This window comes from Hippocampus bargibanti, linkage group LG13 (assembly GCF_051943395.1).
Source record: "Hippocampus bargibanti isolate YZ-2025 linkage group LG13, ASM5194339v1, whole genome shotgun sequence".
Classification (NCBI taxonomy): Eukaryota; Metazoa; Chordata; class Actinopteri; order Syngnathiformes; family Syngnathidae; genus Hippocampus; species Hippocampus bargibanti.
This window is the reverse complement of record NC_142746.1, coordinates 3,255,703-3,270,537: the sequence shown is the minus strand read 5'-3', so window position 1 is coordinate 3,270,537 and position 14,835 is coordinate 3,255,703. Positions and strand designations below refer to the sequence as shown.

Below are 14,835 nucleotides of genomic sequence, written 5' to 3'. Positions count from 1 at the left end.
AAATGTCACCTCCTTGTGTCACGGCTCATTGTCACCGGCACATTATCCTTGTGTAGCGTTGCATTGTGAGCAGGCGTTTATATTGTTCATTCACAATTTAAAAAAATAAAATAAAGCAACCGTGTCTGGTTGAGATCTCTTAGAACGGATTAAAAAAGTTCACATTAATTATAATGTGACATGTTGTTTTGGTTTTCAAATGTCTTGGTGGGTTTTAACCGCAACCGAAAATGGGTTCTCACACAAAGTGATTGATCGCACCTAAATGCACTACAGTGAGACCTCAACTTACAAACACCTTAACTTACAAACTTTTTGTCTTACAAACGTCAAATTTATGAACATTAAACCTTATAATCAGCACTATTTTCATAATACACACCCACCACGGCTGGCGCAGTGATCTTCGGCGGAAGCACACGACCGAACAGCACCAGAGGTTAAGTTACCAACAGTCCTTATGGAAGGTGACTCTCCTTCCAAAAGCCATCAACGACCATAAATACAACTTTATTTTACAGCGCAGTTTATTTATTTAATTACAGTCCTCATGTACTGCGCCTCTCTTTCCAAACAGCAATTCCCTTTAACCTTCGACCTCCAACGCCATTCCATCAAGCCATAAATGACCATCACAAATGTAAATAAACTGATTGTATGATACAATTCAGTGTATTTCTTTCATTACAATACAATAGCACATTTATTATACATAGGATAAGGTATGTTGTGTGTAGTTTTAAGGCTCATTTAGTTGAAAAGTATATTTTATGAAAACCCGGGAACGGATTATTCCCATTTTAATGGTTTCCTATGGGAATTTTCTTTTGAAATACACACTTTTCGCCTTACACACTCTGTCTGGGAACCAATTAAGTTCGTAAGTTGATGTCTCACTGTATTTGACTCCCCTCCACTTCCTTATATGTCACTTCCTTATACGTCACGTCCTCGTGTCGCATCTCATTATCACCGACGCATAATCGTCGTGTAGCGTTCCATTGTGAGCAGGCATGTTTGTATTGTTCAATCACGAAAAAAAACATGTGTCTGGTTGAGATCCCTTGGAACGGATTAAAATATTTTACATTGATTATCATGGGAAAAGATTTCTGGAACGGATTATGGTGAAAAACCCAGGTTTGACTGTATTAAAATTACAATTCCATTATGTCGTTTTTGGGGGATTTGTAAATTAAATATTTTTTTACGAACATTTTGTTACATGTAGAAAAATGTTACTATCTTCTGTTCTGCAGGTTTATGGTCCATACACCACCCAGAAGGAGTTGTTCCAAGGAACGGTCAAAGATCTGGTCCAAGATGTTCTCCACGGAAGGAATTCCCTGCTTTTCACTTACGGCGTCACTAACGCTGGGAAAACCTTCACGTTTTTGGGTACTCCTCCACTGCTTCCCCCCACAACGGCGAATGGACTTCATGTGTCCGACTTTCCCATCAGGTCCGGAGGGTGACGCCGGCATCCTGCCCAGGTCCTTGGATGCCATCTTCAGCAGCATGGAGGGGAAGGTCTTGACCAGGCCAAGCGTTAAACCTCAACGTTGCAGAGAGTTCGTCAGCCTGAGTCAGGAGCAACGGGCCGAGGAGGTCGCCTTCAAGGACAACCTTCTGAGACACTTCCGAGAGGTAACGCTCAAATTTTTGTTGCCACCACGTCAGCACCTCTTCAAGTTCCCGTTTGCTCTTCAAGGGCAGCAACGTGTGGTTCTCCAGCGGCTCCTCGGGCCTTCAAGGCAAGTTCTGTCCCCTTTATGAATTTTGTGGTTTTCTCTAAAAACGATTAGCGTTGTTTTTTTTAAAGCCACATATGGCGGTTCCTTCTTGCTTCTGCAGAGTCGTCACCGCTCCGGCAGACGTCGGAAGACCTCCTGAGCCTCCAAATAGAAGATGACAGCAAGTTCTCTGTTTGGGTCTCCTTTTGCGAGATCTATAAGGAGAACATCCACGACCTCCTGGAGGGCAATCCGGGTGGGGTGGCCAGGAGGACGCCCCTGCGATTGTCTCAGGACGTCAAGGGAAACGCCTTCGTTAAAGGTCGGCAAACATCTCGCTCAATTTGCTCTTGTTTAAAGGACAACCAATACCTCTGGACAAGTTGCGTCCATAATTTGTAAAATGACTACTGAGCGCATTTAACAAAGATTTTATTTTACCTTTTAAGACTTGCGCTGAATATTCAGGAAGTCTTGTTTTCGAGTTGATGACAATTGGGGCATTGTCAGTGACGTCACGGACGGAACGCCCCTGACGAGAAAGTGACACACAATGCATTTTGGGTACTTTTTTTCGTCTGAAAACACCGTGTTGATCGCGAAATTAGTAGGAAAACTACATGAATAACGCAATGGTGAACCGTTGTGTGTCGCAGCCAATTGCGGTAACACGCATAAAAAGGTGTAAGTTGACACAAATTCCCAGCGGACAAAATCAGCCCATTTCCAACGGAGCTTGTGCGCCATCTTGTGCATTTTCTGGGTGCTACATTGGAGTCCAGACGGCTCGAATTGATACGGAAGGACTTCTTTAATCAATTGCAGACATTTATGATTTCCTCTTCAGAACTATTTGAATCATATTCATAACTGGATGAGTAAGAAAAATCATCTTCTCCGAATCTAAACTCTCTGAAGCCATCGTTTTGATTCTGGAGCGAGGCAATTTGTGAAGGAGTATCCTGGTGTGACGTCACGAACAAGGGATCGGGACTTTCTGAATCTCCCCAGTTCTGAGCTCATTTTGTGGCAGTTTTGGGACACTTTAAGTCATTTTCATCGGTGTTCTGCATTTAACTAAAAATATCAGCCTGCGTGTTTTGGATATTTTGGATGTTATAAAACGTTTTTCTGATATCAGTTAGGAAACAAAAAAATGGCATCGGTTGTCCTTTAAAGAACACGTGATCGCTGAAAACGTTTCTCTACCACCCACCGTACGGCAGACCTACGTTGGGTGCAAGTGGACAACGCCCAAGAGGCCTACCAAGTCATGAAGCTCGGCAAGAAGAACCAAAGCTTCTCCTCCACTGTGATCAACCAACTTTCCAGCAGGAGGTATCCAACATCACACACGCACGCATGCAATTAACACGCATCAAAATGACCTCAACGACTATTTGGGATTCAACAAAAGCAAAATCGTCACAACAGAAAAATGTGTCATATTAACTCATTGACTGCCGAATTCCAGTGCCAGGGTTTTTGTCATTGTCACTCAAATAGCAGGACCGAATATAATATTGGGTTTTAGGACTATATAAACATTCAATGCAACATAAGAAACCGTAGAATCTCTTTCTTCATCCGGAAAAAAAGTTATTTCCTAAGTTATATGGGTCTTGAGCTTGAAATGGGGGTGGCTGTACAAAATACAATGCAATACATACATCATGGTATGTATTGCGCTTTGGAGCGCTTTAACAATAGTTGAAGCTGTAACAAAGCGCTAACATGGATGAAAGGCAATGTGCCTCCTTGTGGAAGGGAAAAATATTGCCATAGGTCTGATCAGCGCTTTATTGGCACCCAAGCAAGAAACCCAAAACCCGAACATATTTACGAATGGCGCTCCACGTCACACTTTTCAATTCCTGAATAAATACATATTGGTTTATATAGCCCTTTAACAACAGCTGAGGCTGAAACAAAGAGCGAATGTAAGTGTTAATTCCTCAGTTATATGGCTCTGGAGTTATCTGAGCTTGAAAAGGGGGCACATGTACAAAATACCTCTCCATGAGTCGTCACCTTACCGTGGTGGAGGGGTTTGCATGTCTCTAGGAGCTAGCTTGTCTGGGGCTTTATTCCCCTGGCACGGTCACCCATGGCAAACAGATCCTGGGTGAGGGACCAGACAAAGTACGACTCAAAAGACCCCATATGAAGAAAAACATAAATGGACTTGGTTTTCCCTTGCCCGGACGCGGGTCACCGGGGCCCCTCTCTGGAGCAAGGCCTGGAGACGGGGCTCGTTGGCGAGCGCCTGGTGACCGGGCCTACACCCATGGGGCCCGGTCGGGCTCAACCCGAAGAGGAAACGAGGGTCCCCCTTTTCAAGGGTTCACCACCCATGGGAGAGGCCAGCGGGGTCCGGTGCTTTGTGAGCTGGGCGGCAGCTAAAGGCGGTCCGACCCTCGACTGCAGAAGCTAGCTCTTGGGACGTGGAACGTCACCTCTCTTACAGGGAAGGAGCCCGAGCTGGTGCACGAGGTCGAAAAGTTCTGACTAGACATAGTTGGGCTTGCCTCCACACACAGCCTGGGATCCGGTACCAGCCCTCTCGAGAGGGATTGGACTCTCTTCCACTCTGGAGTTGCCCACGGTGAGAGGCGTACAGCAGGTGTCGGCATACTTATTGTCCCCCGGCTCGCCGCCTGTACGTTGGGATTCACCCCGGTAGATGAACGAGTTGCTTCCCTCCGCCTTCGGGTCGGGGGGCGGGTTCTGACTGTTGTCTATGCATATGCACTAAACAGCAGTTCGGTGTACCCATCCTTTTTGGAGACCTTAGGGGGTGTGCTGGAGAGCACTCCCCCTGGGGACTCCCTTGTTCTGCTGGGCGATTTCAATGCTCATGTGGGCAATGACAGTGAGACCTGGAGGGGCGTGATTGGGAGGAATGCCCCCCCCCCCCCCCGATCAGAACAGGAGTGGTGTTTTGTTATTGGACTTCTGTGCTCGACACGGATTGTCTCTCACAAACACTTTATTCAAACATAAGGGTATCCATATGTGCACGTGGCACCAGGACACCCTTGGTCGCAGTTCGATTATTAACTTTATAGTTGTATCATCAGATTTGCGGCCTTATGTTTTGGACACTCGAGTGAAGAGAGATCGGAGCTGTCAACTGATCACCACCTGGTGGTGAGTAGGCTCCGTTGATGGGGGAAGATGCCAGTCCGACCTGGCAGACCCAAACGTGTTGTGAGGGTTTGTTGGGAACGTCTAGCGGAATCCCCTGTCAGAAGGAGTTTCAACTCCCACCTCCGGCAGAACTTTACACATGTCCCGGAGGAGGTGGGGGACATTGAGTCCGAATGGATCATGTTCCATACCTCCCTTGCTCCACCAACACGCCTTCCTTGGAGGAAGCAGTGTCTGGGGACTCCGAGGTGGGCTCTCTGATCTCTGTAGCTGAAGTCACAGAGGTCGTTAAAAAGCTCCTCGGTGGCAATGCCCCGGGGGTGGATGAGATCCGACAGGAGTTCCTAAAGGCTCTGGATGTTGTGGGGCTGTCTTGGCTGACACGCCTCTGCAACATTGCGTGGTCATCGGGGAGAGTGCCTCTGGATTGGCAGATCCAAGTGGTTATCCCCCTTTTTAAAAATGGGGACCGGAGGGTGTGTTTCAACTAGAGAGGGGTGACACTCCTCAGCCTCCCTGGAAAGGTCTATTCAGGGGTTGTAGAGGGGCGGGTCCGTCGGAAAGTCGAGCCTCAGATTGAGGAGGAACAGTGTGGTTTTCGTCCCGGCCGCGGAACAGTGGACCAGCTCTACACCCTTAGCAGGGTCCTCGAGGGTGCATGGGAATTCGCCCAACCAGTCTACATGTGCTTTGTGGACTTGGAGAAAGCGCTTGACCGTATCCCTTGTGGAGTTCTGTGTAGGGTGCTTCGGGAGTATGGGGTACAGGAGCGCCTGATACGACCGATGTCAGAGTCTGGTTCGCATTGCCGGCAATAAATCGGAATCGTTTCCAGTGAGGGTTGGGCTCCTGTGATGCGGACTTTGTACCGATCTGTTGTGGTGAAGAAGGAGCTGAGCCAAAAAGCAAAGCTCTCAATCTACCTGTTGATCTACATCCCAACCCTCATCTATGGTCACGAGCTATGGGTTGTGTCCGAAAGAATGAGATCCCGGATGCAAGCGGCCGAAATGAGCTTTCTCCGTAGGGCTCTCCCTAAGAGATAAGGTGAGAAGCTCGGTTATCTGGGAGGAGCTCAAAGTCAAGCCGCTTCTCTACCACATAGAGAGAAGCCAGATGAGGTGGCTCGGGCATCTGATTAGGATGCCCCCAGGACGCCTACCTGGTGAGGTGTTCCGAGCATGCCCCACTGGCAGGAGACTCCGGGGACGACCCAGAACACGCTGAAGAGACTATGTCTCCCAGCTAGCCTGGGAACGCCTCGGGATCCGCCAGGACGAGCTAGAAGAAGTGGCTGGGGAGAGGGAAGTTTGGGCTTCCCTACTGAAGCTGCTGCCGCCGCGACCCGACCCCGGATAAGCGGCAGAAGATGGATGGATGGATGGATGTACAAAATACAATACAATACACATTGATTTATATAGTGCTTTAATAACAGCTGAAAATGGAACAAAGCGTTAATTCCCAAGTTAATATGGGTCTGGAGTTATCTGACCTTGAAATTGTGGCAGATGTACAAAATATAATACATATTGATTTATATCGCGCTTTAATAACAACTAAAGCTGGAACAAAGCGCTAATTTAAGCGTTATTGCCCAAGTTATATGGGTATGGAGTTATCGTCGTCGGCCTCCATCGGCCATGGCTGACCATGGATGACTGTCCCGGTGGACAGTGTGCCTGGGCGGTGTATTATGGAGAGCAGGTTGTCGCTTATGCAGCTTGCTCCCCCTCTCCACCACGCTGACTGGACCAATGGAACAGCTGAGCTGATACAATTTGGGGTCAGTATGGTCGCAGGAGCTGCCTGAAAGGTAGCGGAGTTCGCCACCAGACCGCCTTAGGTGCGCCATTACCGGATTGATTTCGGGTTTACTCCCATAGGCGCTGCCGGAAAGGTGGCGGATCTCACCACCAGACCGCCTTAGAGGCTCCGGAGACTCGTGGATGGCGGGGTCGTCTTTACACCCGTGTAGGTCTATAGGACCTACCCACTGCCAATGGAGTTATCAGAGTTTGAAATTGGGGCAGATGTACAAAATACAATACAATATATTGATTTATGATATTTTTCCAGTGTATAAGGCATACCGGAGCATAAGGTGCACCCCCAATGAATGGTGTTTTTTCAAACTTTTTCCATATAAAAGGTGCACTGTAGTATAAGGCGCACTTTTCAATAAATGAAAAAGTTTTTCAAATAGAATATCTAAATCTATAAGTTTTCCAAATATACGACACATCACATTATAAGGCACTACAGTCAAGGCTGGGGCTATGCAATAATAATAATAATAATAATAATAATAATAATAATAATAATAATAGATTTCCTTTTTAGGCGGCTTTCAAAACTCAAGGTAACTTTCCAGTCACAGGATAAGTTTTTCTGTGGGTGAGCAGCGGTAGCCACACGCGCCCGCGTTCACTCAACCCGGAAGTAAATAGAAAGCTAGCTAGCCAGCTACTACATAGCTAATAGATAGCCAACAGATAGCTAACCACCTAGATCGCAATATAGCTAGCTAGCTAGATAGATAGCTAATACACTGAATGTCACTAAAATGCACAGATAGAAAGCTAGCTAGCCAGCTAATAGCTAATAGCCAACAGACAGCTAGCTAGATAGCTAGCGACCTTAGATAGCCATATAGCTAGCTAGTTAGATAGCTAATACACTGAATGTCACTAAAATAAACAGATAGCAAGCTAGCTAGCCAGCTAGTAGATCGCTAATAGATAGCCAACAGATAGCTCTCTAGATAGCTAGCCACCTAGATCGCCATATAGCTAGCTAGATAGTTAGCTAATACACTGAATGTCACTAAAATACACAGATAGAAAGCTATCTAGCCAGCTAGTAGATAGCTAATAGATAGCCAACAGATAGCTCGCCAGATAGCTAGAATACTTCTTTGACAAGGGGAAATGGATCCCAACAGTAGTTGCAAGAATATGACTTCTCATATAAGGCGCACCAACCGGCGTATAAGGCACAGGGTCATCTTTTGAAGAAAATCAAGGCTTTTGGGGTGCGTCTCATACACCCGAAAATACCGCATATAGCGCTATGACAACATCTGGAAGGGAAAAAAAACATTGCCAAAAGGTCTGACCAGCGCTTTATCGGCACCCTCGAATCGGAATTCTCAGAGCGAGTCCGGCCCCTATAACGCACAAGCCCAGACACATCTTCAATTTAAAAAAATACAAATATATATTTATAAACCCAAATGTCTCCGATCATTGTCACTAAACCGCATGATTTTGTTCTATTGCAGTCACAGCATCTTCTCCATCCGCATTCTGAGGATTAAAGATGACCAATCGGCCCGAGTGGTCGCCGTCAGTGAGTAAGTGGCGTGCGATCCGACAACTCACGTGTCACCGTGCGGGTAAAAGTGCGTTTTTGTTTTGTCGTTCTTTTATTTTTTATTATTGTCATCACCCAGGCTATGCCTTTGCGACCTAGCCGGCTCGGAGCGCTGCGCCAAAACTCAAAATCGAGGAGAACGTCTCAAGGAGGCCGGAAACATCAACACGTCGCTGCTCATCTTGGGGAAGTGCATCACCGCACTCAGGCACAACCAACACGCTAAGTCAGTCACGTCACAAACACGCGATTTCCGGAGATTACGCGTCTTTTACAACACGCGTGTCCGTCCGGTCAGGCTACTGCAGCACGTCCCTTTCCGCGAGAGCAAGCTGACGCACTACCTGCAGGCCTTCTTCTGTGGCCGAGGCCAAGTGTGCATGATGGTCAACGTCAACCAATGCGCATCCACGTACGACGAGACGCTACAAGTCCTCAAGTTCTCCGCCCTGGCGCAAAAGGTAAATAAGCAACATGCTAACTGCAACGTGCTAACTGCCACGTACTAACTGCAACGTGCTAACTGCGGCCTGCTAACTGCGGCCTGCTAACTGCGACCTGCTAACTGCGACGTGCTAACTGCGAAGTGCTAACTGCGACGTGCTAACTGCGAAGTGCTAACTGCGCCGTGCTAACTGCCACGTGTCTACTGCCACATGCTAACTGCAACGTGCTAACTGAGGCGTGTTTTTCGTCATTTAAAACCATTTTTGTCTTGATATGTCTTACAATTTCCAAGGATGTGATGCCCCCCCCCCCCAAAAAAAAGCAGGCAGTCAGGAGGGAGTAGCGGGGTGTAGTATTTGACACATTGTATGAAATAGAGTTAACTGTAACTAAATAAAAATACTACAGCGTAAGAAATCTTAGACTCTCTTCTTTCATTAGAAAGAAAGTGTTAATTCCTAAATTATATGTGTCTGGAGTTATATGAGCTTGAAATTGGAGCAGCTGTCCAAAATAATACTGGTTTATATACTGGTTCGTATAGCGCTATAACAACGGTTGAAGCTGTAACAAAGTGCTAACATGGAAAAAGGGGAAATGCTACCCCCTTGTGGAAGGGAAAAAACATTGCCAGAGGCCATGCCCAGCGCTTTATCTGCACCCAAAGAAGAAACCCGAACAAATTCGGGAATGGCGCTCTACGTCATATTTCCAATTCCCAAATACATGAATGGCAGTGAATGAGTGAACTGTCACTCATGCTAAGTGAATTTATGGTCTGTCAGGCGTCGGAAACCTTTAGACTCTTCTTTCATCAGAAAAAAATTGTTAATTCCTAAATGATATGGGTCTGGAGTTATCTGAGCTTGAAATGGGGGCAGCACTCCAAAATATAATACATACATATTGATTTAAATACTACTACTACTACTACTACTAATAATAATAATAATAATAATAATAATAGTACCTTTCATTTATAAGCACCTTTCACAGCTCTCAAGGTCAATTTTCAGTCAGAGGATACGTTTTTCTCTGGGTGGGTAGCGGCAGCCACATGCGCCAGCCTTCACTCAACGCAGAACTAACTCAAATAGATAGAATGCTAGCTTCCTATATAGCACTTTAACTTTTTTTTTTTTTTAATAAAGCGCTTACATGGAAAAAATTGAAATGCTGGCCCCTTGTGGAAAAGAAAACATTGCCAGAGGCCATGGCCATTGGCACCCAAGCGTGATAAAACAAAACCTGAACACATTTGGGAATAAATTCGTGAATGGCAGTGAATGAGTTAAAAAAAATCACAATTTTCATAGCGTCCTTCACAATAAAATGGGGGGTGTCGTGTTCTCCAGGTGGTGCTTCTACCCCGCAGGGCCGCTCCCGTCCCTCCACGCAAGACTCAAGGCGCCCGAAAAACTCTGCGAGGCTCTCTGATTGGTTTGCAGAGCAGCCTGGAGGATGTGCAGGTAAGGCGGGAAAGAGTGACCGATCATTTTGGGCTCTTTTACCAAACGTGTGAGCGCTTGTTGTTCCAGTTTTTGAACAAACCTGTTTTCGAACAGATTTCTGGAACGGATTATGGTCAAAAACTGATTTTTGACTATCATCAAATAAACATTGACTCAGAAATTACGTATATGGTGCAGTTCTGTGTGATTCGCTTCTTGTTTTGCATTGTTTGTGTCATTATATAGAGTCTAGAAGTAATATATATTGTCTAGCAGTAATTTGTATAGTCTATATTATATAGAGTCTATATATTGAGACAAACAATGCAAAACCATATACGTAATTCCGAGTCAATATTTATTTGATTATAGTCAAAAATCAGTTTTCGACCATAATCCGTTCCAGAAATCTGTTCAAAAACAGGTCTGTATTGTAGACGCTGCAAGAAATTGATAAGATGGGTCCGGTTCTCGTTAAATTCTCAATTTGCTATCTATTAGCTATCTGGCTGGCTCGCTATCTATCTAGCTGGCTATCTATTAGTTTTACGGCTATCTAGTTACCTAGCTAGCTGTCTATCTAGTTACCTAGCTAGCTGTCTATCTACTAGCTATATATTCGCTAGTAGCTAGCTAGCTTTCTATCTATTCGAGTTACTTATGGGTTGAGTGAAAGCTGGCGCGTGTGGCTGCCGCTGCTCAACCACAGAGAAAACTATCTTGTGACTGAAAAGTGACGTTGAGAGTTTTGAAAGGCACTTATAAATGAAATGTATTATTATTGTTATTATTAATTATTTCCAGGAGGATGAAGACGACGATGATGAACAAAAGACGACAATGGAGGACACCGTCTATGAAAGTCAGGAGGAAGACCTTCACCAAATGGAGGACCAAGCCGTCATCGGGCAAATGACACACCAGGTTTGACAATTAAAGTAAAATTATTTTTATAAATTTTCCGGTGGCAATCCCCCCCCAAAAATCACTTTTAATCTAATTAATCAATGTTGATCCTTTAAAGGACAACCGACGTCTCTGGACAAGTTGTGTCCATAATTTGTAAAATGGCTTCAAATGACGTCTACTGAGCGTATTTTACAAAGATTCCACCGCATATAGCTGTATTTTACATTTTAAGACTTGCGCTGAATATTCAAGAAGTCTTGTTCTGAGTTGGTAACGAGTCCGTACGTGACATCACTAAAGGAACGCCCCTGGCAGAAAAAAGACACATTGTAGCAGTCCTTCCATCACGTCAATGTATTTTGCTGTACATGCTTGGTCTGAAAACATCGTGGTGCACCCAAAAGCCGCCAGAAGAGGGCGACCAAGCTCCATGGAAGGAATTTATTTGCCTGTGGAAACGGGCTGATTAAGTCCTCACAGGAGCTTGGAGGCCATTTTCTGCCTCTTTTTGGATGATCCATTTCCCCCCAATGTTGCCTCAAAATGGCACGGAATAAATTCTTTAATCGATTGCAAACATGTATGCTTTCCTTTTCAGAACTATTTGAATCATATTCATGAATGGATTGTGTAACAAGAAAGCATATCCTCCGAATCTGAAGCCATTGTTTTGATTCTCCAGCAATGCAATACGTCTTGGCGTGATGTCACGAACTGGGGGCGGGACTTTCTGAAAATGCCCAATTCGCAGCTCAATTTTTTTGCAGATTTTTGACACTTTAAAGGACAACCGACATCTCCGTACAAGTTGAGTCCATAATTTGTAAAATGGCTTCAAATTACTTCTACTGAGCGTATTTTACAAAGATTCCACCGCATATAGCTATATTTTACGTTTTAAGACTTGCACTGAATATTCCCGAAGTCTTGTTTTTGAGTTGGTGACGAGTCCGTACGTGACGTCACTGAAGGAACGCCCCTGACCGGAAAAAAGGACACATTAGCAGCCCTTCCATCACGTTAATGTATTTTGCTGTACTACTTGTTTGGTCTGAAAACCTCGTGGTGCACCCAAAAGCCGCCAGAAGAGGGTGACCAAGCTCCATTGAAGGAATTTATCAGCCTGTGGAAACTGGCTGATTAATTCCTCACACGGAGGTTGGTTGCCATTTTCTGCCTTTTTTCGGTGCAACATTTCCCACCCCTGATGCCTCAAAATGACACAGAATAAATTCTTTAATCGATTGCAAACATGTATGCTTTCTTCTTCAGAACTACTTGAATCATATTCATAACTGGATGAGTAACAAGAAAGCATATTCTCCGATGAGTAACAAGAAAGCATATTATCCAAATCTGAAGCCATTGTTTTGATTCTAGCGCAAGGCAAGGTGTCTTGCCTTGACACCACGAACATGGGGGCGGGACCTTCTGAAACTGGCCACTTCCGGTTTCAAATTGGAGTACTTTGTAGACACTTTAAGTAATTTTTATTGGTGTTATGCATTTGACAAAAAATATCATACTGCGTGGTTTGGGTATTTTAGATGCTATAAAACGTCTTTCTGATGTCAGTTCGGAAACAAAAAATTGACGTCGGTTGTCCTTTAAGTCATTTTTATTGGTGTTTTGCATTTGAATAAAAATATCATACTGCGTGTTTTGGGTATTTTAGATGTATAAAACGTTTTTCTGATGTCAGTTAAGAAACAAAAAAGTGACGTCGGTTGTCCTTTAATGAACTCATTCACTGCCATTCCCGAATTAGTTCGGTTTTTTTTATTTATTTATTTTTTTATTTTATTTTTTTGCTGGAGGGTACCGATAAAGCGCTAGTCAGACCTCTGCCAAAGTTTTTTTCCTTTCCACCAGGGGGCAGAATTTGCCTTTTGCGCTTTGTTACAGCTTCAGCAGTTGTTAAAGGGGTATATCAATCAATATTGTCTTGTATTTTGTACAGCCGCCCCCATTTCAAGCTCAGATAACTCCTGACCCATATAACTTAGGAATTAACTCTTTTTGTTCTGATGACTGAAGAGAGTCTCGGAGCGCTTTGCTACAGCTTCAGCTGTTAAAGCGCTATATAAAACTCAATATTCTGTAGGTCCTGGAATTCAAGTGACAATGACAAAAACCCTGGCACTGGAGTGGACACATTTTGGCACACGTTTGGCAATCAATGAGTTCATACAGCGTCTCTGCTTGCATTGTGCTCAAAAATTTTGTTTCTTTTTTTCCCTTTCCTCTTCCTTTCACAACTTTGCTGCTGTGTTACTTCCGGTTAGAGTGAACGCCTGCACGAATGGCCACAGCTGCTCACCCACACAAAAAAAATACCGTGACTGTAAAGTGTCCTTGAGAGTTTTGAAAGGCGCTTAGAAATTAAATGTATTATTATTATAACATGGATGAAGAATATTACAGCTAGATAGCCAGCTATTGTAGCTATCTAGCTACTGTAGCTAGCTATCGATTCGCTAGCTAGCTATTCGATATCTATTCGCTAGCTAACTAGCTTTCTATCTGAGTTATTCCGGGTTGAGTGAATGCTGGGCGTGTGTGGCTGCCGCTGTTCACCCACAGGAAAACTCATCCTGTGACTGTAAAGTGAACTTGAGAGTTTTGAAAGGCGCTTAAAAATCAAATGCATTATTACTATAAGCCAATATGGATGTATTGCATTGTATTTTGGACATCTGCCCCATTTCAAGCTCATAAAACCCCAGACCTATATAATTTAGGAATGAACTCTTTTTTTTTTCTGAGGGAAGAAGAGACTCTAAAATTTCTAACGTATTGAATGTTAATGTAGTCCTAAAAGTCAATATTCTCTTGGTCCTGCAATTTGAGTGAAAATGACAAAAACCCTGGCAATGGAGTGGACACATTTTTGCACATCGTCTGGCAGTGAATGAGTTAATTTAATTAATCGATGATTTAATTAATCGACAACTCATCTCCTCTGTCTTTCATAATTTTGCTGCTGTGAATTGGGAATTTCTCCAATATAAGACAAAAAAAGTTGTCAAATCTCATCTCAACTACAGTGATACATCCGCTTACGAACGCTTTAGCTCACGAATCTTTCCCTTTACGAACATTGAATTTACGAGAATATAATCTTGGCATACAAACTAGTTTTTGATGGATGAACAAAACTAGTTTTCTTTCAGTGCAGACGTGGTTTGCTATTGAGTGGATTACTTTTGCTATTATGGGACCGAAAAAGACCCCACCACAGGCTAGTGTTAAGCCGAAGAGGACACAAAAGAAAATTACGGTCGAGCAGAAGAAGAAAATCATCAAAAAACACCAACGAGGTGTGCTTTTGTGTGACTTATCATCCCAGTACCAGTACGCTAAGTCGACCATTGCTACGTGTGGCTAAGGGTGTTTCTGTGTTGTGTAATCAACGGTCAAAGGCAATAAAAGAGGTTGAAAAACCTCTGTTGATTTGGATTAACGAAAAGCAGCTCGCAGGGGACATTGTGAGTGAGGGTATTATCGCAGAGAAAGCACGGCAACTTCACTCGGATATCATCATGAGGCAATTACATCAACGACCATCACAAAGGTCAATAAAATGACTTCATTATATAGTACAGTTTATTTCTTTAATTACAATCCAATACCACGTCTGTGTAAGCTCTCAGTCGTACAGGAGTGGTCCATCGATGAGAAGGTTTCTTCAGCCGTCATCTGTACAAAAGTGAAGGTTTCGGACGTTTCGCCTCCTATCCAAGAGGCTTCGTCAGCGAACTAAAATCTGA

The 14,835-nt window shown here is 44.2% G+C and overlaps 2 protein-coding genes across 2 annotated transcripts in view; one reads left to right on the top strand and one right to left on the bottom strand.

Annotated features, from left to right (window-relative positions):
- The window catches only part of LOC148889039 (kinesin-like protein KIF20B), a 63,298-nt gene that overhangs the window by 6,106 nt on the left and 42,357 nt on the right, over positions 1 to 14,835 (top strand). The window contains exons 5-14 of the mRNA XM_089011365.1: positions 1,260 to 1,398; positions 1,463 to 1,647; positions 1,712 to 1,754; positions 1,855 to 2,055; positions 2,960 to 3,071; positions 8,167 to 8,238; positions 8,338 to 8,484; positions 8,557 to 8,719; positions 10,061 to 10,174; positions 10,961 to 11,080. Of these exons, the coding sequence (XP_088867491.1) occupies positions 1,260 to 1,398; positions 1,463 to 1,647; positions 1,712 to 1,754; positions 1,855 to 2,055; positions 2,960 to 3,071; positions 8,167 to 8,238; positions 8,338 to 8,484; positions 8,557 to 8,719; positions 10,061 to 10,174; positions 10,961 to 11,080 (1,296 nt within the window). The remainder of the gene's footprint in view (positions 1 to 1,259; positions 1,399 to 1,462; positions 1,648 to 1,711; positions 1,755 to 1,854; positions 2,056 to 2,959; positions 3,072 to 8,166; positions 8,239 to 8,337; positions 8,485 to 8,556; positions 8,720 to 10,060; positions 10,175 to 10,960; positions 11,081 to 14,835) is intronic.
- The window catches only part of LOC148889040 (high affinity choline transporter 1-like), a 54,027-nt gene that overhangs the window by 23,185 nt on the left and 16,007 nt on the right, over positions 1 to 14,835 (bottom strand). The window lies entirely within an intron of this gene.